The following is a 27,285-nucleotide window of genomic DNA, read 5'->3' on the forward strand; positions in this document are numbered from 1 at the left end:
ATTTCCTTCTCACTGCCCAGAGCTAGTCGGAGCGCTCAGTGTGGTGTTTCTTCACATTGATTTTCATGCCTCAGTCTTCTGAGATTTAGTTGTAAATAATTATAGTAGTTTGTTAGCTAGTAGTACCTTAGTTAGAATAGTGAGTTAGATTAAATAGCTTGGTTTTGCTGGTGGAATGCCTTCATCAGGATTCAAGCACTGTCTGTCGTGTGGGGTGGCTATTCCTAATACTGATTCCCCGCACATAGTGTTTATTGTGCTTGGGAGACGTGCTTCGTCTGCAAGTCTTCAAGAAAAGAACGCAGGTGTCAAGGGACTTGACACTCGAGCAGCACCTGATGGGGCAGGCCAGGAGGCCTGCATCAGCACCAGAAATAGTATCAGCTCCTCAGACGTCATCAGAGCCACAACGAGCTGATGTTCCTTGTCCGGACTCTGAGGAAGAGGGATTGTTGACTGTTACTCAGGCCCACTGAGAAAAAGGACCAATAAAACAGACTGTAGTCACTCCAGATTTTGGGGAGCATCATCTTCCTTTGCCAGAATCCGTGCACACTGGCACCATGACTCTTCAGGTATGTGTGGTGGAACAGGGCCTTCTGCCTGTCCTCTGGTACCAGGCAACATCAACTTGAGGCTGTATCGTTGACTCTGGCATTGTCCGTTGAGTCCAGTAGTGACGGCATTGACGTTAACAGTGTCCATACCTCTGGCATACCAGGCAGTATCAGATCTGCTATGCCTTTTGGTTCTTGATTCTCCAGTTATCTAGGAACATTCAGCTGCTGCGACTTCCTCAGTAATGACCCCACCATCGGGGTTAATTACACAGGTGTCCCAGACACCAGCACTACATATTGCTTTGAGTACACAGTTGAGGCTGGCGCCTTCACCGGTGCCAAGGGGTTCATTGGCAGAGCAGTCAGCTTCGGCACCAACGGCGATCATCATGCAAACCATGTCATGAGGATCGGTACTGACCCCAGCATCAATGCCTTGTTCGGCATCGGTACCAAGAGAGGGTGTATTGCCTCTGCCAGTCTTCAGAGCACCAACTTATTTACCGGCCTCAGGACTGATGTTACCGCCATGTTGGACCTCCGAGGAGGCTTGCCCCTTGGGTTGCTCCCCCCCTTAACTCTGGATGATTCTGGGTATTCATCTAGGTCAAGCTCAAGGTCGTCGTCCTCCCTACTCCTTTGTCTTTCAAATGCCAGTGTAGAGACAGCCCAGACCTCCTGCTGATACTGACCAGGACTTTTTCCCTGCTGCAGAGAAAGGGGCTCTTGGCCCCCCGTTTACTGGCCACTGATTCCTTGCCTATCGCCATCATGGAGTCCAGGGGACGTTCTTGTTCCTTAAGGTCCCGATCTTCAACCCACTCCAGGGCAAGATCACCCAACAAATCCATGGCATCACCTCCCCAGCCACCTACATAAGAACAGCCAGACTGGGTCACATTAAAGGTCCATCTAGCTCAGTATCCTGTCTTCCGACAGTGGTCAGTGCCAGCTGCCCAGGTGCAAATTTAGGTGGAGGATGACCCCTCGGAACCTGCGCAGCCTCAGACACATGCACAGGGTCTGGTACTGCACTGAAAGGCCAGTGAACCCCCTTTCTTCGTCATCATCATCACCGGATGACACCTGAGTACCAGATGCTTCCTTTCCAGTACCTGAGGACTTCTGGGCACATCAGGAGCTCCTGGGACAATTGGCTTCAGTCTTGGGTATATCAGGCTGAACTGGTGCAGGAAAACACTCACAAATTAGTGGACGTTCTTCTGTCCTCAATCCCAGGGGGAGTAGCTCACCTTATTAGCAAAGCACTGTTGCAACCTGCCATGACCTTGTGGAACACCCTTTGACGTCTATGGCAAAGCATATGGGCAAGTGTTATGTCCCTATGCAGGGATTCAAGTATTTTTATTCACATCCTGCTCCTAACTTGCATGTTGTGACAGCAGCCAATGAGAGGTTGCATCAAGAAAGGTACAAGTCCATGCACCAGGACAGAGGTAAAGAGGTTTGGTCTCATGGGCGGAAAGATTTATTCAACTTCCTCCTTAAAAATGTAAATTGCAAACCAGCAGGCACTGCTATCCAAATATAATTTTATGAACTGGAACTCTGTAGCCAAGTTCACAGACAAATTACTAAATCCTTTTGAGAGGAGTTCAAGGCATTTGTTGCGGAGGGCCATCTGGTTGTTAAGACATAGCTGTTATGGCTACCAAAGTTATTTGCTTCAGTGGTCACAATAAGAAGAGCACCGTGGTTGCAGAATTCAGGAATAGCACCAGAGGCTCCCACGCTCTGTTGGATATATCTTCTGATGGTCAATGTATATTCTAAGACAAAATGGTTGAGACTTTATGTTCATTTAATAATTCGCAAGCAACTCTGTACTCTCAGGCCTAGTTCTTAGCACCCTGCAAAATCACTTGGCTGCAATCTCAGCTTTCTATCCTCCCATCCAAGGAAAGTCAATATTCTCAGACCCTATGACGATGTTTTTTAAAGGTATTGTTCGCCTTTTTCCACCAGTGAAGGAAACTGTGCCATTGTGGGAACTTAATATGGTGGTGGCAGCACTCCATCCTTTGAGCTGATAACATGCTCATTGGCTCTCCTCTTCCGGAAGAGACCTTCTTTATGACTATAACATCCTCAAGAAAAATTAGCAATACACAAGCTTTAGTGGCAGATCCTCCAGACACTCAATTCTTCAAGGACAAGGTGTCTTTAAGATCACACTCAAAATTTTTGTCCAAAGTGGTATCTCTTTCACCTTAATTGGGTTATTTTCTTACCTATATTTTTTCCCAAACCATGTTCAAGAGTGAAGGAGCAACATGTACATACCTTAGAGATCAGATGGTGCTTATCATTCTATTTAGAAAGGGCTAAGCCACTTTGTACATTATTTCGACTCTGTGCTGAGCAGATGAAAGGATAACTGGTCTCCGCTCAGACTTTTTCCAAGTAGATAACTGCCTGTATTACCTTGGCTTATGGAGTTCCTCAGATGATGCCAGCGTAGTCATTACAGTCTTATCCAACAGGAGCTCAAGTGACATCAATTGCATTTCTTAGCAAGGTCTCCATATTGGATATTTGCAGGGCTGCAACAAGGTCTTCTCGTCATACTTTTGTTAGACATTATGCTATCACCCTGGCATCAAGAGCTGATGCAAACTTCGGTAAGACCGTTCTGCAGTCACTGTTTAAATAGAATCCAAGCCCCACCTCCTGCTGAAACTGCTTGTGAATCACCTGAGAGGAATCTGCCTGCATCCTTGAAGAAGAAAAGACTGTTACCTATCTGTGTGGTAACTGTTCTTTGAGATGTGGATGCAGACTTGTATTTTACAACCCACCGTCTGAATCTGAGTCTGCAGCTGCGGTTTCAGGGCAAAGGAACTGAGGGGGGAGGGAGGGGTCAGCGTGCTGCCACTCTTATATAACCATAGGGGGGTTATGACAGTGCATGAGTTCCACCACATGGCAAAATTCTCCAACATTGGTGCACTGGGCACCTGCACACTTGATTGGAATACATATCTCCACCCACATCTTGAAGAACAACAGTTGTGGGACAGATAAGTAACAATCTTTTCTGATCTGCTTGTGAGGCCTCAGCTGGAATATGTCCAGTCTTGGGCACCACATTTTAAGAAAAATTTGGACATATTGGAGAGATCCCAGAGATGAACAAACAAAAACAAAAAAGAGGGTTAGAAAACTTGATTTGTGAAGAAAGGTTGAAAAAATTGGACGTTTAGTTTTGAGAATCCTACCCTTAGTTTAGTGCCCCTATTTAATAGGATCTTCAGTCTAGTAGAGAAAGGTATGACATGATCCAAAGGCTGGGAGTTGATTTTTAACTATGAGAGTGAGTAACCACTGGAACAATTTACCAAGGGTCGTGGTCGATTCTCCATCACTGACCATTTTTTCAGTCAAGATTGGATGTTTTTCTGAAAGATCTGCTCTAGGAATCGTTTTGGAGAAGTTCTATGGCCTATGTTATGCAGGAGGTCAAACTAGATGATCATAGTGGTCACTTCTGGCCTTAGAATCTATGAATATAGCTGGGGGGTCGGAGGACAACATGAAAACAGTCTTTAAATATGTAAAAAGATTGTATAAAGAGAATGATGATCAGTTGTTCCCCATGTCCACTGAAGGTAGGACAAGAAGAAATCAGCTTAGTTTGCAGCAAGGGAGTTTCAGGTTAGATATGAGGAAAAACTTTCTAACTCTAAGAATAGTTAAACACTGAAACAGGTTACCTAGGGAGGTTGTAGAATGCCCACCTTGGGGATTTTTAGGAACAGGTTAAACAAACACCTGTCCCGGATGGTCAAGGTACTTGGTCCTGTCTCAGCACAGGCGAATGGACTAGATGACTTCTTAAAATCTCTTTCAGGTCTACATTTGTGTGATTCTGTGAGGGAGAGGGGCCCAGGTCCTACTCTTTTATGTAACTGAGGGTGGGAGGAATCACTCCAGTGTGAGTTTGGGGGAGGTTTTGGATACCAGGAGTGAGGTGGGGTGGGGGCTTAGCTAAGCTTGTGGAGAGTCACTCAATGGTGCTGGGGAAGGTTATTCATTGAGTTTCACTGTTGGATTGGGAGGGAAGTTTACTACAAGGGAAGTGTCTACTGTGGGAAAACAGCTGCAACACTTCAGAGGAGCATGCCTGATCCTGTGTGTAGCCATCCTGCCATCTAACTTCAGATTTTGTCTGTATTCTTCTGTCTCAGCTGAAATACACCCGGCCTGGACTGCCCACATTTAGTCAGGATGTGTTGTGCAAGTGGAAATCGGAGATAAAGATGTACCGAAGGGTCCACTGTCCAAACCAGGTAACCAACCCCCAGTCCTAAAGCACTAAAGAGACCAAGTCCAAGGATCTTAGAAAAATAATTACAGGTTTCAGAGTAACAGCCGTGTTAGTCTGTATTCGCAAAAAGAAAAGGAGTACTTGTGGCACCTTAGAGACTAACCAATTTATTTGAGCATAAGCTTTGGATACAATTAACTTAGGCTTGACTAGAGACTGGGAGTGGCTAAGTCATTATGCAAGGTAATCTATTTCCCCTTGTTTTTTCCTAACCCCCCTCTCCCGCCCCCCCCCCCCCCCCCCCGACATTCTTGTTAAACCCTGGATTTGTGCTGGAAATCGCCCAACTTGATTATCATACACATTGTAAGGAGAGTGATCACTTTAGATAAGCTATTGCCAGCAGGAGAGTGGGGTGGGGGGAGGTATTTTTTCATGCTTTGTGTGTATAAAAGATCTTCTACACTTTCCACAGTATGCATCCGATGAAGTGAGCTGTAGCTCACGAAAGCTTATGCTCAAATAAATTGGTTAGTCTCTAAGGTGCCACAAGTACTCCTTTTCTTTTTAGAAAAATAGTTGAGTCTGGCCAGGCTGTGCAGCAATGAGTTGAGAGACTTCCACAAGGCCAAAATCAAGGTTCATCTCTGTGTCTGGAGGAATCAAACACTACTTGCTCTCAGGGTGAATACCTGTCAGTTTCTCACTGAGGTTCTGGATGTGCCTGGGCAACATTTAGGTTGCTTCTTAAGAGATGATCCTGTGGTGTTATGGCTAGAAAAATCCAGTGGGGAACTATTGGGTCCATTGATGGACACTGTTAGTGTCTCTCCAAAGGTGAGTAAGAGCTGAGTGGGCATTAGTCCATTGCCTAGGAACCATCACTTAATGTTGAGAATCTTGCAAACTCCACCTGGACTTTCCAGAGCGAGACTGTTGAGGGTTAGAGAAGCCTCTCTGCCTGCAGGCAGAGCCCTGGTATTGTCTAGATCTTTGTTGGATGGGCTTTAGGTCTGGGTTTAGTGTGGACACTGCACTGGTGTCTCTGGTTAGTGATGGGTGAAGGCCAGATGTCCATGCTGATTCTGTTCAGTATGACAGCATCCTACAATATTATCACACCCATGGCTGCCTGGACTGTGGGACTCCTCATAGAAGAGACATGTCTCTACTTCCCTGTCAGAGATCCTTGGGAAAGTGTTGGGAAATGCTCATCCATGCCCAAGGACTCCAGTGAGGAATCCTGGAGAGTTGTATTCCCAGCCTTCCTATATCTGAGGCCACTTGGAGGGTTAGAGATGCAGTTTGGATATGGTGTCGTCATTATGTTGACAACATACAACTCTGTCTTTTCATTGGATCAAGACCATACATCCCTGCTTTCCCAGTGTCTGTCTGAGGTAGGGGCTTAAATGACAGTGAGCTGGCTGAGTTTCATGACAAATAAGAAACAGGTGATACTGCATGGGGGAATTACTAAAGCATATGTGGTTGTGTGGGGGAGCTGTCCTATAGTATGAGGCTTTTCCCACATTTGTTATGAGGTTCGCAGCCTACAGGGACTGCTGAAGTGCCAGCAGTTTTGGAGCAAATTGATCACCAGGACCAGATGGTATTCACTCAAGATTTCTGAAGGAACTTAAATATGAAATTGCAGAACTACTAACTCTGGTATGTAACCATCACTTAAATCGGCAATTACAGACCGGTAAGCCTAACTTCAGTACCAGGCAAATTGGTTGAAACGATTAGGGAACAGAATTATCAGACACACAGATGAACATGATATGTTGGGGAAGAGCCAACACCGCTTTTGTAAATGGAAATCATAAGAACATAACAATGGCTTTATTGGGTCAGACCAAAGGTCCATTCAGCCCAGTATCCTGTCCACCGACAGTGGCCAATGCCAGGTGCCCCAGAGGGGGTGAACCTAACAGGTAATGATCAAGTGACCTCTCTCTCCTGCCATCCATCTCCACCCTCGGACAAACAGAGGCTAGGGACACCATTCCTTACCCATCCTGGCTAATAGCCATTAATGGACTTAACCTCCATGAATTATCCAGTTCTCTTTTAAACCCTGTTATAGTCCTAGTCTTCACAACCTCCTCAGGCAAGGAGTTCCACAGGTTGACTGTGCTCTGAGTGAAGAAGAACTTCCTTTTATTTGTTTTAAACCTGCTGCCCATTAATTTCATTTGGTGGCCCCTAGTTCTTATATTATGGGAACAAGTAAATAACTTTTCCTTATTCACTTTCTCCACACCACTTATGATTTTATATACCTCTATCATATCCCCCCTTACCCCATGACTGCTTAGTGAGGCATGATAAGAGAGAAGGTCCTCTCATGGATCAGTAACTGGTTAAAAGGTAGGAAACAAGGGATAGGAATAAAGGGTCAGTTTTCACAGTGAAGAGAGGTAAATAGCAAGGTACCCCAAGGATCTGTACTGGGACCAGTGCTGTTTAACATATTCATAAATGATCTGGAAAAATGCATAAACAGTGAGGTGGCAAAGTTTGCAGACATGATAGAATTACTCAAGATAGCGAAGTCCAGTGCTGATTGTGAAGAGTTTACAAAGGGATCTCACAAAACTGAGTGACTGGGTAAGAAAATGTCAGATGAAATTCAGTGTTGATAAATGCAAAGTAATGCACATTAGATAATATAATCCCAACTATACATACAAAAGGATGGGGTCTAAATTAGCTGTTACCACTCAAGAAAGATCTTGGAGTTGTCATGGGTAGTTCTTTGAAAACATCCACCCAATGCACAGCAGCAGTCAAAAAACCTAATAGAATGTTAGGACCCATTAGGGAAGGGATTGATAATTAAACAGACATGGTACACCCTCACCTTGATCACTGCATGCAGTTCTGGTCACCCATCTCAAAAAAGATATATTAGAATTGGAAAAAGTACAGAGAAAGGCAACAAACATGATGAGGGGTATGGAACAGCTTCCATATGATGTGAAATTAATAAGACTGGGACTATGCAGCTTGGAAAAGAGATGACTAAGCAGGTAGAGGATAGAGGTCTATAAAATCCTGAATGGTGTGGAGAAAGTGATGAGGGAAGTGTGTTACGAATTATACCTGGTAGGTCACGCACACAAATGCTGCGAATTATACCTGGTAGGTCACGCACAGTTTGAATCTAGGCTGAGGCACATAAACAAAGTCCACAACTGCAGAGTTCCCAAAAAACACCAAGTTTATTACGCTCGAGCGTAGTGCCCCCCTGCTAGCCAGGAGGGGACCCCGAATACAGATTATACAAAGGTTATATACCTCTTAGCAAAGCATGTTGCCCTCGTGCATCAGAAACCTTAGCCAATAAACAAACCCTTTTCTTATCTACCACCTATCCCTGCTTGGTGCATTCCTCATGCTAAACTAGTATGTTAATTACACAGCATGGTCCTAAAGCAATGCATCAGTAACTTTTATTATCAGGATGGGAGGCCTCACATCAAAGGCCAGGAGATAGGGAGTTAGGGACAGACAAAGAACAGATATCGGGAGTCAAGGCAGGTTGGAGACAAGGAGGAGGATTTTCACAGGAATGCAGTATCTAAGGAACACTCCTCCTGGTGCATGATGTGCTTGCTTTTGGACAATGGTGGGCCCCTAACCAAAATGGAGTCACGTGCTAACTTTTCCTTAACAAGTGTTATTTATCCCATCACATAACACACGTGTCAAGCTGTCTTGCAATGGCTCAAGAGCATGGGTACCAACCTCAGGGCAGACTGTTAAGAAACAGGACACAAACCCCAAATTGGTTGAGAGTTCTGTATTTAGATTTCACCAACCAATTATCAAATGTATACTCCTTAAGAGCAATAACAGCCTCACAATGGAGTCTCAGACAGTCCCCTTGGGTACTTCCATCTGTCTTGCCACCCAGGTAAGCTTACCTTTGTGATAGATGGTCCCTTACATCAAAGATAACAGCAGTGTTCAGGTTTCAGAGTAGCAGCTGTGTTCGTCTGTATCCGCAAAAAAAAAAAGAGTACTTGTGGCACTTTAGAGACTAACAAATTTATTAGAGCATAAGCTTTCGTGAGCTACAGCTCACTTCATCGGATGCATACAGTGGAAAATATAGTGGGGAGATTTTATATACACAGAGAACATGAAACAATGGGTGTTACCATACAGACTGTAACAAGAATGGTCAGGAAAGGTGAACTGTTACCAGCAGGAGAGCGTGGGCGGGACCTTTTGTAGTGATAATCAAGGTGGGCCATTTCCAGCAGTTGACAAGAACAGTATGGGGGGAAATAGTTTTACTTTGTGTAATGACACATCCACTCCCAGTCTTTATTCAAGCCTAAGTTAATTGTATCCAGTTTGCAAAAAGAAAAGGAGTACTTGTGGCACCTTAGAGACTAACCAATTTATTTGAGCATGAGCTTTAATTCCAGTTCAGCAGTCTCTCGTTGGAGTCTGTTTTTGTAGTTTTTTTGTTGAAGAATTGCCACTTTTAGGTCTGTAATTGAGTGACCAAAGAGATTGAAGTGTTCTCCGACTGGTTTTTGAATGTTATAATTCTTGACGTCTGATTTGTGTCCATTTATTCTTTTACGTAGAGACTGTCCAGTTTGGCCAATGTACATGGCAGAGTGGCATTGCGGGCACATGATGGCATATATCACATTGGTGGATGTGCAGGTGAACGAGCCTCTGATAGTGTGGCTGATGTGATTAGGCCCCGTGATGGTGTCCCCTGAATAGATCTGTGGACACAGTTGGCAACGGGCTTTGTTGCAAGGATAGGTTCCTGGGTTAGTGTTTTTGTTGTGGTGTGTGGTTGCTGGTGAGTATTTGCTTCAGGTTGGGGGGCTGTCTGTAAGGAAGAACTGGCCTGTCTCCCAAGATCTGTGAGAGTGATGGGTCATCCTTCAGGATGGGTTGTAGATCCTTGATGATGCATTGGAGAGGTTTTAGTTGGGGGCTGAAGGTGATGGCTAGTGGCGTTCTGTTGTTTTCTTTGTTGGGCCTGTCCTGTAGTAGGTAACTTCTGGGTACTCTTCTGGTTCTGTCAATCCGTTTCTTCACTTCAGCGGGTGGGTATTGTAGTTGTAAGAACACTTGATAGAGATCTTGTAGGTGTTTGCCTCTCTCTGAGGGGTTGGCGCAAATGCGGCTGTATCTTAGAGCTTGGCTGTAGACAATGGATCATGCGATGTGGTCTGGGTGAAAGCTGGAGTCATGTAGGTAGGAATAGCGGTCAGTAGGTTTTCGGTATAGGATGGTGTTTATGTGACCATCGCTTATTAGCACTGAAGTGTCCAGGAACCAGATCTCTTGTGTGGACTGGTCCAGGCTGAGGTTGATGGTGGGATGGAGATTGTTGAAATCATGGTGGAATTCCTCAAGGGCTTCTTTTCCATGGGTCCAGATGATGAAGATGTCATCAGTGTAGCACAAGTAGAGTAGGGGCATTAGGGGACGAGAGCTGAGGAAGTGTTGTTCTAAGTCAGCCATAAAAATGTTGGCATACTGTGGGGCCATGCAGGTACCCATAGCAGTGCCGCTGATCTGAAGGTATACATTGTCCCCAAATGTAAAATAGTTATGGGTAAGGACAAAGTCACAAAGTTCAGCCACCAGGTTAGCCGGGACATTATCGGGGATACTGTTCCTGACTGCTTGTAATCCATCTTTGTGTGGAGTGTTGGTGTAGAGGGCTTCTACACCCATAGTGGCCAGGATGGTGTTTTCAGGAAGATCACCAATGGATTGTAGTTTCCTCAGGAAGTCAGTGGTGTCTCGAAGATCGCTGGGAGTGCTGGTAGCGTAGGGCCTGAGGAGGGAGTCTACATAGCCGGACAATCCTGCTGTCAGGGTGCCAATGCCTGAGATGATGGGGCGTCCAGGATTTCCAGGTTTATGGATCTTGGGTAGTAGACAGAATACCCCTGGTCGGGGTTCCAGGGGTGTGTCCGTGCGGATTTGTTCTTGTGCTTTTTCAGGGAGTTTCTTGAGCAGATGCTGTAGCTTCTTTTGGTAACCCTCAGTGGGATCAGAGGGTAATGGCTTGTAGAAAGTGGTGTTGGAGAGCTGCCGAGCAGCCTCTTGTTCATATTACGACCTATTCATGATGACGACAGCACCTCCTTTGTCAGCCTTTTTGATTATGATGTCAGAGTTGTGTCTGAGGCTGTGGGTGGCATTGTGTTCTGCACGGCTGAGGTTATGGGGCAAGTGATGTTGCTTTTCCACAATTTCAGCCCGTGCACGTTGGCGGAAGCACTCTATGTAGAAGTCCAGTCTGTTGTTTCGACCTTCCGGAGGAGTGCACCCAGAATCCTTCTTTTTGTAGTGTTGGGTTAGCCATAAAGGACATTAATTGCTATGTAGACATAGCCTGTGTAGACATTGCCTGACACCCACGGCTGTCACATGCCAGCTGACTCGGGCTGTGGGGCTGTTTCACTGCAGTGTAGACTTTTGGGTTTGGGCTGGAGTCCAGGCTCTAGGGCCCTGCACAGTGGAAGGATCCTAGATTCTGGGCTCCAGTCCAGGCCTATCTCGGGGACTCCCCTTCTGCCCCTCCACCCCCACGAACATGAAACAGTTCTGTGGTGACCTAGAATCCTATTTTCGACGTCTCTGACTCAAGAAATATTTCCAACACACCTCTGAACAACATAATAACCCACAGAGACCTTCCTACCAACACTACAAAAAGAAGGATTCTGGGTGCACTCCTCCGGAAGGTCGAAACAACAGACTGGACTTCTACATAGAGTGCTCCCAACCTGAAGCAAATACTCACCAGCAACCACATACCACACAACAGAACCACTAACCCAGGAACCTATCCTTGCAACAAAGCCCGTTGCCAACTGTGCCCACATATCTATTCAGGGGACACCATCACGGGTCCTAATAACATCAGCCACACTATCAGAGGCTCATTCACCTGCACATCCACCAATGTGATATATGCCATCATGTGCCAGCAATGCCCCTCTGCCATGTATATTGGTCAAACTGGACAGTCTCTACGTAAAAGAACAAATGGACACAAATCAGATGTCAAGAATTATAACATTCATAAACCAGTCGGAGAACACTTCAATCTCTCTGGTCACGTGATTACAGACATGAAAGTTGCGATATTACAACAAAAAAACTTCAAATCCAGACTCCAGCGAGAAACTGTTGAATTGGAATTCATTTGCAAATTGGATACAATTAACTTAGGCTTGAATAGAGCCTGGGAGTGGCTAAGTCATTATGCAAGGTAACCTATTTCCCCTTGTTTCCCGCCCCCCGACGTTCTTGTTAAACCCTGGATTTATGCTGGAAATGGCCCAACTTGATTATCATACACATTGTAAGGAGAGTGATCACTTTAGATAAGCTATTACCAGCAGGAGAGTGGGGTGGGGGGAGGTACTTTTTCATGCTTTGTGTGTATAAAAAGATCTTCTACACTTTCCACAGTATGCATCCGATGAAGTGAGCTGTAGCTCACGAAAGCTTATGCTCAAATAAATTGGTTAGTCTCTAAGGTGCCACAAGTACTCCTTTTCTTTTTGCGAATACAGACTAACACGGCTGTTACTCTGAAACCGGAAGTTTGAGAAGGGTTTATACTGAACTTACACAGCACCACTCAGGTTTGGCCCAGCCACTCCTCCATCCTGATGGGGAGGCTGCCAGGTCAGATTTGAGCCTCTGCTCTTCCAGGGGGTTAGAGTAATCCAAAAGGAAAAGTGAAAATACCGCTCCGGTCCATGAGAGGGGCCATGTCCCCATAGCCTCATGCAGGGCAAAGACCAGTAGTCTTAGGAGGAAAGTCTGGGCTCCTTATCCCTTGTGTGTCCATACAAACCAAGTCTGAGTCCCAGAACGCTGGAAATAAAAGTAAGGAAAAACTGATCTCTCTGTTTCTTCAGAGGGCCCAGGGTGCTCTCAAAGTTTCACCAGCAGATAGATCTTGTTTCCTGGGGCTGAGGAGTTCAGCGCTAGCTCTTTGCTCCTGAAAGCCACCCACAGACTGTGCCTGAGCCAGTACTCTCCCTTTTAAGGACCCACCGTTCTCCAGGACTGACAGGCCTTACAGGTGCAACAGGTTGGGATTGTTTGAACCCAGAGGAGCTCTTTAACTCCTCCTCGAATGGGATGGGGCTGCCCCACCACAACCCTGTCTCTGCAATGGACCTTGCTGTTTTTGTTTTTTTTTAGGGCTCTAGCATCAACATACCTTGGAGATTTTTAATGTTTTGCATGTGTGGTTACCCTCAGAAATGGCAGATGACCCAGTGCAGCAGCCACTGCTCCAGCAGCATTTTCCACATGAAGCATGTTGCCCCCTGTGCTCCATATTCTGCACTGGCTTCCCTGTGAGCACAATTCAAGGTGTTGTGATTGGTGTTCAAAGCACTACGGGGTCTAGTCATAGAGGTGCCCCTTTCCCAATGACAGCTGGGACCATTGAGGTCAGCTGCAGTACTTTCCCCGTCTGTGAGTGTGGAGGAAGAGTCCTAGACTCTGGTAATTACCCCCACCCATTTCTCTGACAGAGCCCAGGTTTGTAGACCTTCAGGGCATGATGCAAACCCTATCAATTCACTCAGGGGTTTAGTAGAATGGGCATCTCTATCAGCAGCTCATTGCTGGCTAGAGTCTCTTTATTTTGTCTGAGATTTGCACACTTGCCCAGAGGTGAGAATTTATTTCATTTACTGGAGTCTTAAACAAATCTATCTGCAGAGGGCTCTCTTCTCCCCATTCCTGTCATGTCTGGTCTTATAAAACTGTATATCCTTTCTTTGCTTTCTCCCTTCTAAGGAAGGACCATTCCAGAAGAAAAAGCATTTCTGTGCATGGGAACTGATTTCTCAACTGTCTTGCTGACAGCTGTTGCCCTTCTCTCATTTCAGGGCTGTGAGTCTGTATATGGCAGTGTCTCAGGACTCAAATCTCACCTTGGCACCTGCACCTTGGTTTGTACCATTTCTATACAGTCTCTTTCATATGTGCACTCCCACAGGTATTGTTCCCCAGATACCTGCATATGAGAGTCATTGGCCTGCTGGATCCTTGTCTGTCAATGTTCTTTAGAATCATAGAATATCAGGGTTGGAAGGGACCTGAGGAGGTCATCTAGTCCAACCCCCGGCTCAAAGCAGGACCAATTCCCAACTAAATTATCCCAGCCAGGGCTTTGTCAAGCCTGACCTTAAAAACCTCTAAGGAACAAGATTCCACCACTTCCCTAGGTAACCCATTCCAGTGCTTCACCACCCTCCTAGTAAAAAAGTTTTTCCTAATATCCAACCTAAACCTCCCCCACTGCAACTTGAGACCATTACTCCTTGTTCTGTCATCTGCTACCACTGAGAACAGTCTAGAGCCATCCTCTTTGGAACCCCCTTTCAGGTAGTTGAAAGCAGCTATCAAATCCCCCCTCATTCTTCACTTCTGCAGACTAAACAATCCCAGTTCCCTCAGCCTCTCCTCATAAGTCATGTGTTCCAGCCCCCTAATCATTTTTGTTGCCCTCCGCTAGACTCTCTCCAATTTTTCCACATCCTTCTTGTAGTGTGGGGCCCAAAACTGGACACAGTACTCCAGATGAGGCCTCACCAATGTCGAATAGAGGGGAACGATCACGTCCCTCGATCTGCTGGCAATGCCCCGACATATACATCCCAAAATGCCATTGGCCTTCTTGGCAACAAGGGCACACTGTTGACTCATACCCAGCTTCTCGTCCACTGTAACCCCTAGGTCCTTAGCCCCTTAGGGTCCTTAATAGCCCCTTCTCCACAGTTTCTGACTGCCTCGCCACGTCTTAATGGATCCGCATCACAGATGCGCTGTGAGGCAGTAAGACTGTATGTCCCTTGCACCTGTACCTGAGTCACTGTCCTGCCTGCAATCCCATGGCTACAAGAGCACCTTTACCAGGTACTCCCCCTGTGTGAGACCTGCAAGGCCTCCAGCAGTGATGGAGGTTACTTGAGGAGTAGCTGGAGCTGATTCCACCCTCATTCTCTCAGGGCGCACTTGGGCATCAGTGTCTGTGCTGCTGTGGCTCGAGTGCTCGCCCTCTGGGGTGAGTTAAGGGATTTTGTGCTCTGTCTCCTCACTGCTGGATCATGTCTGGCCATGCCTTGGGTGCAAGGTCTGGGCCTTTCAGCATCACTGGGCAGAGAGGAGGGTGGCATCTGGTGATGTGTTTTCTGTTTTGGTGGCAGGGAGACTTTGTGGCTGGGAAATACAAGTGTCTCCTGTGTGAGAAGGAATTCATATCAGAGAGCGGGGTCAAGTATCACATCAACTCCGTGCATGCTGAGGTGAGAAGAGCCGCGGTGCCCTGCCCCCTTCAAAGGGATGGGGGGAAAGTGCCATGTCCTAGCCCTTGTCCCATGCTGCTGCCACTCTTTTTTCATTTTGCCAGCACCTTCCATATCCTGCAGTATTAGCCAACCCATTGCAGAATCCAGTGTGCCCCCAGAGAGCAGGATAGAATCTGCCCAGCAACTGGTAAAAATAACACTGTGCTGGCCAGCCTCATTCTCGGATCCCATTTCTCTGCTAATCCCTACCCTGTGGGTGGTTCCAGCAGTGGAACAGGACAGGCACTCCCATTGTATCTCTTCCCCCCAGTACTAACCCTCTGCTTCTGAACCCTCCAGGACTGGTTTGATGTGAATACCACTAACAAAAAAAGCTTTGAGAAGCTGATGAAAATCCGCCAAAGAGAAGATGAGCAGAGGAAGCAGCGAAAGAAGCGTACTGCAGCCCGGAGCAGGAAGAAGAGGCCTGGGACTGTGTCTGCCAAGAAGTTCCTTGGTGCAGGGGCCGAGAAAAGCAGAAGAAGGAGTAAGAGAGGGCGTTCCCAGCTGGTGGACAGTGAGAGTAGGAGCAGCGAGGAGGAGGAGGAGGAGCCCCAAGCTGCACAGAGAGCAGAAACTCCAAAGAACATCCGCAAACGGGGCAGGAAATAGATCATTGGAGGCAGAGGAACTAGGCAGTTCTAGGAAGCCAGGAGCCCAGGTCATGGCACAGCAGTCACTCCCTCCTGTGGAGTGACTCCCTATCCAGTGTAGTTTGTGCCCTAGTTACAGGCTGAGTTCAGGTTATGTTAGTTGCTTATTTAGTGATTTTAAATATTTTAGTTTCCATTACAGCTCTCTATTTTTGTTGTCCTCCTCTTAGGGATCCTCAGCTTTGGTGAGGGCAGGTTTCCTTGATGGAAGGATGTGTCCTTTTATGGGATCTCTAGGACTGGGTGTGCAGGTCTCAGTTGGGGGAGAGATTTCCTTTGGCGTAGTGTGTGCAGATCCTGGGCAGTTTCTGGGGTGGGGCACAGATGCTCTGGCTTAATCACCTGCAGCCCAATGCTATCTCAGGTGCTTAAAGGGCCCACCTCTGAGACTCAGACACTTGAGTGCTGTCTCCCTTTTAGGTTATTGCCATAAAGCACCATCCCTTTACTACACTAATCTGCAACCTCAGCACTGCCCAGCAGTTTAGGAACCCAGGCCTGCCTGATGAGGTAGGACATCATCCTGTCAAAAGCAGGAGTGTTTGCAGTGGGCTAATGTACCCTTCAGCACCTGCCTCCTTTAAGGCTGAGCACTGACTGGTCCCTAAGAGTGGGGAGGGAGCTCTTCCTCCAGTCTGTGGCTAGAGTCCAACTGTCTGTACCCTTGCCTTCCAGAGGCATGTGGCAGCAAACTTGTCTGCCAGCACACTGCAGTCTGGGTATGTGTGAGATCCGTGCAGATGGCTTGTGCTGTGTTATCGGTTCACAGTTCATAACAGCCACCCCCCACCTGCTGGACAGAGCTCATATACAGTAGCAAAGCACTGCGTATTGCTGCCATGGGGTGGCCTTGCCCTAGTTTGGTGTCCTCCTTCTCTCTCAAGCCGTAGTAGGCGCTGCTTCTCCTTGTAAGTGAGCTCTGCAGATGCCCTTTCCCCTGAGCTAGCTGTGGCCTGCTCCTGCCACCTTTACCGGGACAAGCCTTATGTAATGGGCCTTCCTGTGTATTGGTGTTAGGGCTGGAGGGAGGGGGTCCTGTTTACCTGTTGAATTAAGTTTTAATTTAGTGCATGGTGAGTGTTTTGCCATGTTCCACTTGTACAGCAGAGTCAGTTGAGACCCGTAAATGTGTAACATCTCTGGCAGGCATAGGCACCCCCATTCTCTGCTGGGCAGAGAGGGGGCCTGCAGGATTTATGATGTCAGACCACATCCCCTGACAGGGAAAACTGCAGGATTTGATATCTCTTTACCCTCTCCTCTCTTGTCCTGCTACAGTTCCCTGCCTCAGCTGGCTCTTTAGTTTGATACATAAGGATTCAGTTAGCAGGATCCGGCACTCAACAGTACCCTTCATGTCTCGCTGCAGTGAAAGCTTCCACCTCAGCCAAAGTTGCTGGTGCTGAAATTCACAGAGGACTCCCTGAGGTGCACAGGGCACAGACAGGTTTATTTGTGTTTGTTTCTAGCAGTGATGTTCGTTCACCCGTATAATCAAATTGCTTTTGTGGCTGGGGGTAGGACTCAAGCTCTCCCCGGCCATGGCCATTTTACAGAAGCTATACCCTAATGTGCGTAGAGTGAAGCAAATTACCCCCACCTCTTGCCTCGTGCAAACTAACACCCATGGCGATTGTTGGACTCTGCATGCAATGCTCCATTCTGATCTAGGTGCAGCAGCTGCATTTCATGCTGGGACCTGCAGTTGTCATGGATTGCAGTGCTGTATTAAAGAGGCAGGTTTCTGGGCTCTTCTATAGAGGCTGTGAAATGTGTGGTCAGAGCAGCAGGATCAGGATCAGAACAAAATAAAATAAAATGTCACCAGTGCAAGAATGTGATTTCTTGTTTCTTTGGTGTATAGTGTCTTTAGAATCATCCCCACTTTAGCAGTATGGGGCAGAAGAGTGCAGAACTACCTGCTCGTTGCAATACGACGCATGCCCTTAAGCACTGAGGCAAAGGGCTCTCACTTTCAGTTTTTCAGCCACTTCTCTATCCAGCACTCCAACCCTCCTCACAGCCTGTTGCATTAATGTAGATGAAATATGTGGGCAGAAAGAGTCAGAGGCATATATTAGGAACAAAAAGAATTCTAACAGTGGTGTTGGTCCATTACTAGATGGAAATGGTAAAATTGTCAATAATCAGAAAAGGCAGAAGTGCTCAATAAATATGTCTGCTGGGGGCGGGGAGAGGATGTAGTCATGTCATATATGATCAAAAAGAAAAGGAGGACTTGTGGCACTTTAGAGACTAACCAATTTATTTGAGCATAAGCTTTCGTGAGCTACAGCTCACTTCATCATGAGCTGTAGCTCATGAAAGCTTATGCTCAAATAAATTGGTTAGTCTCTAAGGTGCCACAAGTCCTCCTTTTCTTTTTGCGAATACAGACTAACACGGCTGTTACTCTGAAACATATCATATGATAACACTCTTGCCACTTCACTAGTAGCTCTGGAGGATGTTAAAAAGCAGCTATCAAAGTTCGACATTTTTATATCAGCAGGTCCATATAACTTTAATCCAGTTTTAAAGAGTTTTTAAAAAGCTGGCTGAGGCGCTCACTGAACCCTTAATGTTGATTTTCAGTAAATCTTGGAAGACTGGGGAAGTTCTAGAAGACAGCTAGTATTGGGTCAACAATTAAAAAGGGTAAATGGGATGACCTGGGTAATTATAGGCCAGTCATTCTGATTTTGGTACCCGGCAAGATAATGGAGCAGCTGATGCAGAGCTCAATAAAGAATCAAAAGGATGGTAATATGATTAATATCAATCAACATGGGTTTATGGAAAATAGGTCCTGTCAAACCTACTTGATATATATGTTTTTAATAAGATTACAAGTTTGGTTGATAAATGTAATAGTGTTGATGTATTAGACTTCTGTAAGGCATTTGACTTGGTACTGCACAACATTTTAATGAAAAAACCAAAACAATATAAACTTAACCAGGCACACATTAAATGGATTAAAAGCTGGCTAACTGATAAGTCTCAAAATGTAACTGTAAATGGGGAATCATCATTGAGCAGATGTTTTTCTGTTGGTGTCCTGCAGGGATTGGGTCTTGGCCCTGCACTAGTTAACATTTTTGTCAATTACCTGGAAGAAAACATACAGTCATCACCAAGAAGGTTTGCAGATCTCACAAATATTGGGAGAGAGGTAAATACTGAGGAGGACAGGTCACTGATACAGTGTGATCAGGATGGCCTGGTAAGCTGGGCGCAAACAAACAATATGTGTTTTAATATCTTTAATATGTAAATGTATGCATCTAGGAACAAAAAATGTAAGCCATGCAGGATGGAGGACTCTATCCTGGGAAGCAGTGACTCTGGAAAAAAAGAATTGCGGATCCTGGTGTATAATCAGGTGAAAATGAGGACCCCAGTGTGGCGCTGTGGTCAAAAGGTCTAATGCAATCTTTTGATGTATAAACAGGAGTCTTGACAGGTTTCAGAGTAGCAGCTGTGTTAGTCTGTATCCGCAAAAAGAAAAGGAAGACTTGTGGCACCTTAGAGACTAACAAATTTATTTGAGCGTAAGCTTTCGTGAGCTACAGCTCACTTCATCGGATGCATTCAGTGGAAAATACAGCGGGGAGATTTATATACACAGAGAACATGAAACAATGGGTGTTACCATACACACTGTAACGAGAGTGATCAGGTAAGGTGAGCTATTATCAGCAGGAGAGCGGGGGGGAGGGAACCTTTTGTAGTGATAATCAAGGTGGACCATTTCCAGCAGTTGACAAGAACGCCTGGGGGGGGGTGGGGGGGAGGAAGGGGGGAATAAACATGGGGAAATAGTTTTACTTTTGTGTAATGACCCATCCACTCCCAGTCTTTATTCAAGACTAAGTTAATTGTATCCAGTTTGCAAATTAATTCCAATTCAGCAGTCTCTCGTTGGAGTTTGTTTTTGAACGTTTTTTTGTTGAAGAATTGCCCTTTTAGGTCTGTAATTGAGTGACCAAAGAGATTGAAGTGTTCTCCTCCTGGTTTTTGAATGTTATAATTCTTGACGTCTGATTTGTGTCCATTTATTCTTTTACGTAGAGACTGTCCAGTTTGGCCAATGTACATGGCAGAGGGGCATTGCTGGCACATGATGACATATATCACATTGGTAGATGTGCAGGTGAACGAGCCTCTGATGGTGTGGCTGATGTGATTAGGCCCTATGATGGTGTCCCCTGAATAGATCTGTGGACACAGTTGGCAACGGGCTTTGTTGCAAGGATAGGTTCCTGGGTTAGTGGTTCTGTTGTGTGGTGTGTGGTTGCTGGTGAGTATTTGCTTCAGGTTGGGGGATGTCTGTAAGCAAGGATTGGCCTGTCTCCCAAGATCTGTGAGAGTGATGGGTCGCCCTTCAGGACAGGTTGTAGATCCTTGATGATGCGTTGGAGAGGTTTTAGTTGGGGGCTGAAGGTGATGGCTAGTGGCGTTCTGTTATTTTCTTTGTTAGGCCTGTCCTGTAGTAGGTGACTTCTGGGAACTCTTCTGGCTCTGTCAATCAGTTTCTTCACTTCAGCAGGTGGGTATTGTAGTTGTAAGAATGCTTGATAGAGATCTTGTAGGTGTTTGTCTCTGTCTGAGGGGTTGGAGCAAATGCGGCTGTATCGTAGAGCTTGGCTGTAGACAATGGATCATGTGATGTGGTCTGGGTGAAAGCTGGAGTCATGTAGGTAGGAATAGCGGTCAGTAGGTTTCCGGTATAGGGTGGTGTTTATGTGACCATTGCTTTTTAGCACCGTAGTGTCCAGGAAGTGGATCTCTTGTGTGGACTGGTCCAGGCTGAGGTTGATGGTGGGATGGAAATTGTTGAAATCATGGTGGAATTCCTCAAGGGCTTCTTGAGTAGGAGAAGAGAGATTTTACCTCTGTAGGTGGCACTGTTAAATTGGAGAGGGGCCAGAGAAGAGCCATGATAATGGTTAGAGGATTAGAAACCATGTCTTATAGAGATTTGAGCTCCTTGAGTCTATGTATTTAGCTTAACAAAGAAGATGGTTAAGCGAGAACTTGATTACCATCTATAAGTACCTACGGGGGGATAAATGTTTAATAATGGGCACTTCACTCTAGCAGAGAAAGGTATAACACGATCTATAGACTGGATGTTGATACTAGGCAAGGGGTTCCCAAACTTGGTTCGCAGCTTGTTCAGGGTAAGCCCCTGGCGGGCCGCAAGACACTTTGTTTACATGAGCGTCCGCAGGTACGGCCGCTCACAGCTCCCAGTGGCCGCGGTTCACTGTAGCTTTTGATCTCTGATTCAATAGCTATAGTGACAGACAGGAACTGTCTGTTTACCTGGCTAACATTTATGAGTACAGTCATACACTTAGTATCACTTCTAACAATATAGGTTTGCATTGCAAAGTTCTAGCCTACCTACCATGGAATGGCCCTAATTACCATTTACATATCTTTCTAACATGTCTCTAATGTTGAATCTGGATCATTTGTCCTGCAGCATGCTTAACACTTTCCGGCCATGCATCACATTTTGTATAAGATTTGTTGCAATTATATAACAGTGGTAGCAACAATGGTTTGCATAGTTTATATTTTAATCAGATAACGTCACCCGCAACGCGAGATTGGTGTGGAAGGGAGCAATTAGAGCTCCTGGATACACCTTAAGGATCTTCCAATATTGATAGGAGCTGTGTTTATATTGAATTCTTTGTAAGGCCAAATCACTGATGCATGCCTTGGCCCAAGTTGACAACTTAGTCCATACTTTGTGAAACACTTTAGTGATTTCAGGGTTCGGTCTATGTGTTAACATAGACATCAGTGTTCTTCAGAGAGCACTTTGACGTTCAGCCATGAAGGCTGTGAGATGTTGATCTCAGTTTCCCTTCTTGCACAGCAGTCCAAGCTTGTAATAGTTTTTCTGCTGTGGAAAGTTTTAGGATTGTGCATGGGCATTAGCTGTGAAACCTCAACATTATTAGGCTTTCTAATGCAAAGTGTGTTCTTACTGAACCAAACAGCGTCATTATAAGGGTTTCTATTACATAGTGTGTTTTTATGTAGCACTTCCAGCATGTTTGAGGATTTTTCCCATAAGTTATGCACATTATATATTTTTACGGTTTTTGGCATTAGCAAAATTATATTAACAGCAAATTTAACACAAGTGTACAATCATTTTTAAGCCATGCCTTTTGTTTAGATGGACCATTTTTTAGGTTAGCTTGTTCAATATTCCTTTTGAACCTTTGTAGTTTTTCCTTTACCTCAGGGTTTTCCTTAACGTAGGCTTTTAGTTTAAACCACATCCTTGGGGTTTTGGTATTTTAGAGCTGTGAGGCAAGTCTGCAAGGGCACCTTGCCTTTCGAGGGTTAACTTGCCTTCCTCCTTTCCCCTTTTCAGAGAGTTGAAATCTGAGATTTCTGGTGTACACTGGTGTACACTAATCTGGCCTTCAATGTAGAACCGCCAAGCTCCCAGGGACGCTTGGTAATCCTGTTGCCGCTGACTTCCTACCAAAGATGGTGCACTTCATCCCACATTCTGCTGCTCCTCTTGCATGGGAGATGGCTTAGCACTTCCTGGAAAATGCCTTCTGCGACCATGGCTTAGCCATGAGCATTCTATTGTACAGGGTCCCTGTTAGGGGGCTTATTCCTTCACCCACTCACTTCCCTGGTCCTTCTCGCATGAACAGAGAGCAACAATACCCGAAGTCCAAAGGTGCAAACAATTCGATGTTTATTGGGGTGAACTTCCAGCAAGCATGATTCCAGTTTCCTTCCTTAGTATCCTCCTTCCCAGCTCTGACACCACAGAGCCTTACACCTGTGTCCCTGGTCCCATTCCTGCCCTTAGCCAAACATTATTCCAATTTCCTTACTCCCATTCCCTGTTCCCATTTCCCCCTTTAGCAAAACATGGTTCCAATTTCCTTACCCCCATTCCCTGTTCCCATCTCCCCCACAAACACCCACCCACGCCCACTCACTTCCTCATTGACTACAGATTATATAGTAAAACTTGAGTTCTGCTTAGCTATACCTTAACCAATCATTTTCCTGAAATTTAACTAACCAATCCTAACATATTGTAACATGATTATGTAACCAATTATATCCCACCACCTTAATTAGTTTACACCCAGCAAAATTAATTATACAGCAGACAGGAACAATCACAGAACCAGACAGAGATTATACAGACAAACAATAGCAAAGTGGGAACTATAATGACAAAACAATACAGAAGTGAGGATTTCACATCCCAGTATTGATAAGTGAGTTCTTGCCAGACAGGATGCTGTTTCCTTTTACATTTTCTCGGCACTTCCCTTTCTCTGGAGGTGATAGGCATTATCAGGACAGGATTGTATTCCTAACAGCCCAATAGCACCTTCTTTCAATGTGACTAGTTTGGAATGTGAGGATGTGACCGGTCGCTTCCTAGCTTATGGCTGCCTCTGCTGCTTAGCCAAAGGCCTTAGCCTAAGAACAGGGCCTCGAACTGTCACAGTAAGAGAAGGCCCTTACACCAGCAGACAGTGATTTTGATTCTTTCTTTTATACTTCTAGAACTAGCGAAGTGATAAGAATACCCCTAAATTCTTAAAGTACAGACCTTTACAGACAGGCCTGAATATCTATATCCTAACAGTCCCCAGTTCATTTCCCAGTTCTGACAGGAATTTGAGACTTCTTGGCATTGAGTCCCTCGCCTGATCTGCCTGTCGCCCCCAGACGAATGGACAGAGAGCTTCAATCAAATCTTGGAGTAGTATCCGCTATTGCCTTTTTGAGCTATCTCCAGGATGACTGGCTTCCCTTGCTGTGCTACCCTGAATTTGCATATAATAATGCAGTCCACACGCTGACTCCACAGCCCATTCTTTACAGTCTGTAACTTTCACCCCTGCTTTCACCCAGATTTGCCCCTGACTTCTCCACTACCGGCTGCCACAGATTTAGCACACATCTGTTCTTAGTGAATCGGGAATGCAATGAATACTTGCAATCCACAAAAGAAACCTATAAGCACCATGAACACTAAGACCTTTAGGCTGCCCCCAATCTGGCTGTAGTGGACAAGGTGTGGCTCTCTGCCCAGAACTCAGATCGAGCTGCCTGTCCACCAGACTAGACTGCCTGTACCTGGGCCCCTTCAAGGTTATAGAGTGGATGAACTGGTGGCTTTCAGGTTACAGCTCTCCAAGTCCTTAAAGATCCACTCCCTCTTTTATATCTCACTTTTAAAGCCCTATGCCAAGAACCCATACCCAAACAGCAACCAATAGCAGTCTGTGGACAAGAGGAGTACTTGGTCCACCCAATCCTTGACTCTCAGCAAGTTAAGAGAAGGTTCCAGTACCTGGTTGACTGGAAAGGCTACAATTTGGATGAACAGTCTTGGGAACCAGTAGAAACATCCATGTTCAGGACCTATTGTGAGAGTACCATCAGAAGTACCCCAAGAAACTGGGTCCTAGACCTAGACCTAGGAGGTGCCCTTGGGTTGGGGGGCAGTACTGCTTGTCAGGAATCAGGGACTGCATCTAAGCCAGTCTCCAGGCAACCTAATGAGCACAGCTGGCCTAATTGGTTACACTACCCAATTGGTTAGAAGGGTCAGCAGACCAGCTCTTAAGCTAAGCAGCAGCAGTTCAAACCATTTGCCCAAAACATAATCCCAACTATACATATAACACAATGGGGTCTAAATTAGCTGTTCCCACTCAAGCAAGAGACCTTGGAGTGATTATGGCTAGCTGTCTGAAAACATCTGCTCAATGTGCAAAAAAAGCAAACAGGCTGTTAAGTGCTGGGGAATGTTGCTGTGGCAATGTTGTCAAGGCTGCTAAGCTGTTACAGCCGCTCTGTGCGTCTGTTCATGGAGCTCTGGTGTTAGCTTCACAAGGAGAGAGTGCAGCCCAAACGGTTACTCATAAAGAGAGACCACAGGCTCAGCTTGGTGGCAGAGGCACTCAGCCAGGTTTCTTGCGAACAAAGCCTGGTACTAGCACCCTGGCTCCATGGTTTCAGGTACACTAACACATCTGTGCCCGTGACAACGGTACCAGCTCAGTCAGTGCAACAGGATGCTGCCCCCTAGGCAGGACAAAAGTGCCCCTCCTATGACTTCTTGTATACATTGATACGTATTGCACTCCAGACATTGCTAGGTGTAGTTACCAACCCTACACCTTGTACCTGCTAGTTTGAACAAAACATCCATAGCCATTATTTTGTCAGCCCATCCTTATCTTATGAGGGGCTTGATGTGTTGCTGTACCATCTTTTAAGAATGCATTTATGTAGTCACTTGAGAACTTTAGGTGGTTTTTGTACCATGCTCTCCGGTCAGGAATGTGCTAACTTAGTTGGCCAATATCTAGTGTGTGGTTATTTTGCCAAGGCCAGGACTACTCTGGTTCACACCCTTTGGTTCACACTGTTAGTTTATATGTGGAGTCCAGCAAGGCCTACATTTAGTAACCATTAAGAAAGGGATAGCTCATAGGACAGACAATAGCATAATGCTACTATATAAAACCATGGTACACCCACATCTTGAGTACTGCATGCAGTTCTAGACACCCGCACCTCAAAAACGATATATTAGACTTGGAAAAAGTACAGAGAAGGGCAACAAACATAAGTAGGGGTTTGGAGCAGCTTCCATACACGGAGAGATTAAAAAGACTGGGACTGGTCACTTTAGAAAAGAGATGACTAATGGGAGATGTGATAGAAGTCTGTAAAATTATGAATGGTGTGGAGAAAGCAATAAGAAAGTGTTATTTACTCCTTCACATAACAAAAGAACCAGGGCTCACCCAATGAAATTAATAGGGAGCAGGTTTAAAACAAGAAGGAAGTACGTCTTCACACAACTTTTGAAACTCATTGACAGGATGCTGTGAAGGCCTAAAGTATAACTGGGTTCAAAAAATAATTAGATAAGTTTATGGAGGATAGGTCCATCAGTGGCTTTTTCCAAGATGGTCAGGGACGGAACCCTTATGCTCAGGGTATCCCTAATTTCTGACAGCCAACAGCTGGGACTGGATGAGAGGGCATGGCTCACTCGATAATTGCCCTGTTCGGTTCATTTCCTCTGACACCACCGACTGCTGTAAGACAGGATGCTGGGCTAGACAGACCATTGGTCTGACCCAGTGTGGCCGTTCTTATGTTCTTACCACCCATCAGAGCCCTTCTGTGTGGGACAAGCTAATCTCCGGTAAGCTTATTAACGTGTGTAAGGGCTTTTCTTGTTTTTAATATATTTCCTCTGTAATGCTTTTACCTTTAGAATAAATGTGCTTGCTTAGAAAGAGCTGTGTGGTTGCTTAACTGTAGCAATTGCACTGTTTACCATCCCTGAGGAGAAAAGTAAAACAAGCCTGCTTAGGCATCATGACTTTGCTAGGGAGTTCACAGGCTAGGCAGGAAGTTGTGCAGTGTGACAGTACTGCTGTCAGGAGACACGTCTCCATCTGAGAGGTGACAGCTGAAGAGACTGGAGTATAGCATGGGTGCGCTTGCTGGATTACAGAGAGGAAAAACAGGTGTAGGTGTCCTGAACTGTGACGCACAATATTAGCCGTCTTCCAGTCTTCTGGAATTTCCCCAGTATCTAAGATTTATTAAAAATCAACATCAGTGGGGCCAGAGATCTTTCAGCAAACTCTTTTATGACTCTTGGGCACAAGTTATCTGGACCAGTTGATTTAAAAATGTTTATCCCTACTAGATGATATTTAACATCCTCCTTAGTTACTAAAGGACTGGAAAGTACTTCATTATTCACATGTGATACAAATAGATCATAATGTGTCTTTTTCAGATAAAGAACAGACATTCATTGAACACTTCTGCCTTTTCTGTATCATTATTAACCATGTTATCATCTCCATCTAGTAATGGGCCTGTATCATTGCTAGGATTTCTTTTGTTCCTAATATACTTTTTAAAAAATCCTTCATATTGACCCTAGTATTTCCCACCAGGAATTTTTCCCTGATGTCTTTCATTCCCTTTTCAATTTTCCATACTTCGTAGCTTCTAATGTAGATTGATTTGCTATCTATTTGCCTTATTAATAGAATTTAGTTATTGTCACAGAGCAACAGGATCTGTGCTATGCCCCAGCTTTTAATCAGTCTCTTGGAGGAACCCCTTCAATGTGGCAGACCCCCAAGAGAGACCACTCCTTACGCTGGGGGTAAACCATAGCACCTCATGGCCTCCTAGACTGAGCATCTGGGTTCTAGCACTCCTGCGTCACACCATGAGCTCTTCTCAGCAAGTCCAACTGGGCTTCACTTCTGGTAATGGCTTGTACAGTCCAGGGATTAATGCACCTCAAGAGGTATTTGCAGTGACACCCAAGCAGGATTTGCAAA

General features: G+C 45.5%; 1 protein-coding gene across 1 annotated transcript in view; it reads left to right on the forward strand.

The window, feature by feature from the left end:
* The window catches only part of ZNF512 (zinc finger protein 512), a 74,517-nt gene extending 56,400 nt beyond the window's left edge, over nt 1–18,117 (forward strand). Inside the window, 4 exon segments of the mRNA XM_074947236.1 lie at nt 4,769–4,870; nt 13,767–13,829; nt 15,087–15,185; nt 15,528–18,117. Of these exon segments, the coding sequence (XP_074803337.1) occupies nt 4,769–4,870; nt 13,767–13,829; nt 15,087–15,185; nt 15,528–15,839 (576 nt within the window). The 3' untranslated portion in view covers nt 15,840–18,117.
* The last annotated feature ends 9,168 nt before the right edge of the window (nt 18,118–27,285 follow it).

The sequence above is a fragment of the Natator depressus genome, chromosome 3 (assembly GCF_965152275.1).
Source record: "Natator depressus isolate rNatDep1 chromosome 3, rNatDep2.hap1, whole genome shotgun sequence".
Classification (NCBI taxonomy): Eukaryota; Metazoa; Chordata; order Testudines; family Cheloniidae; genus Natator; species Natator depressus.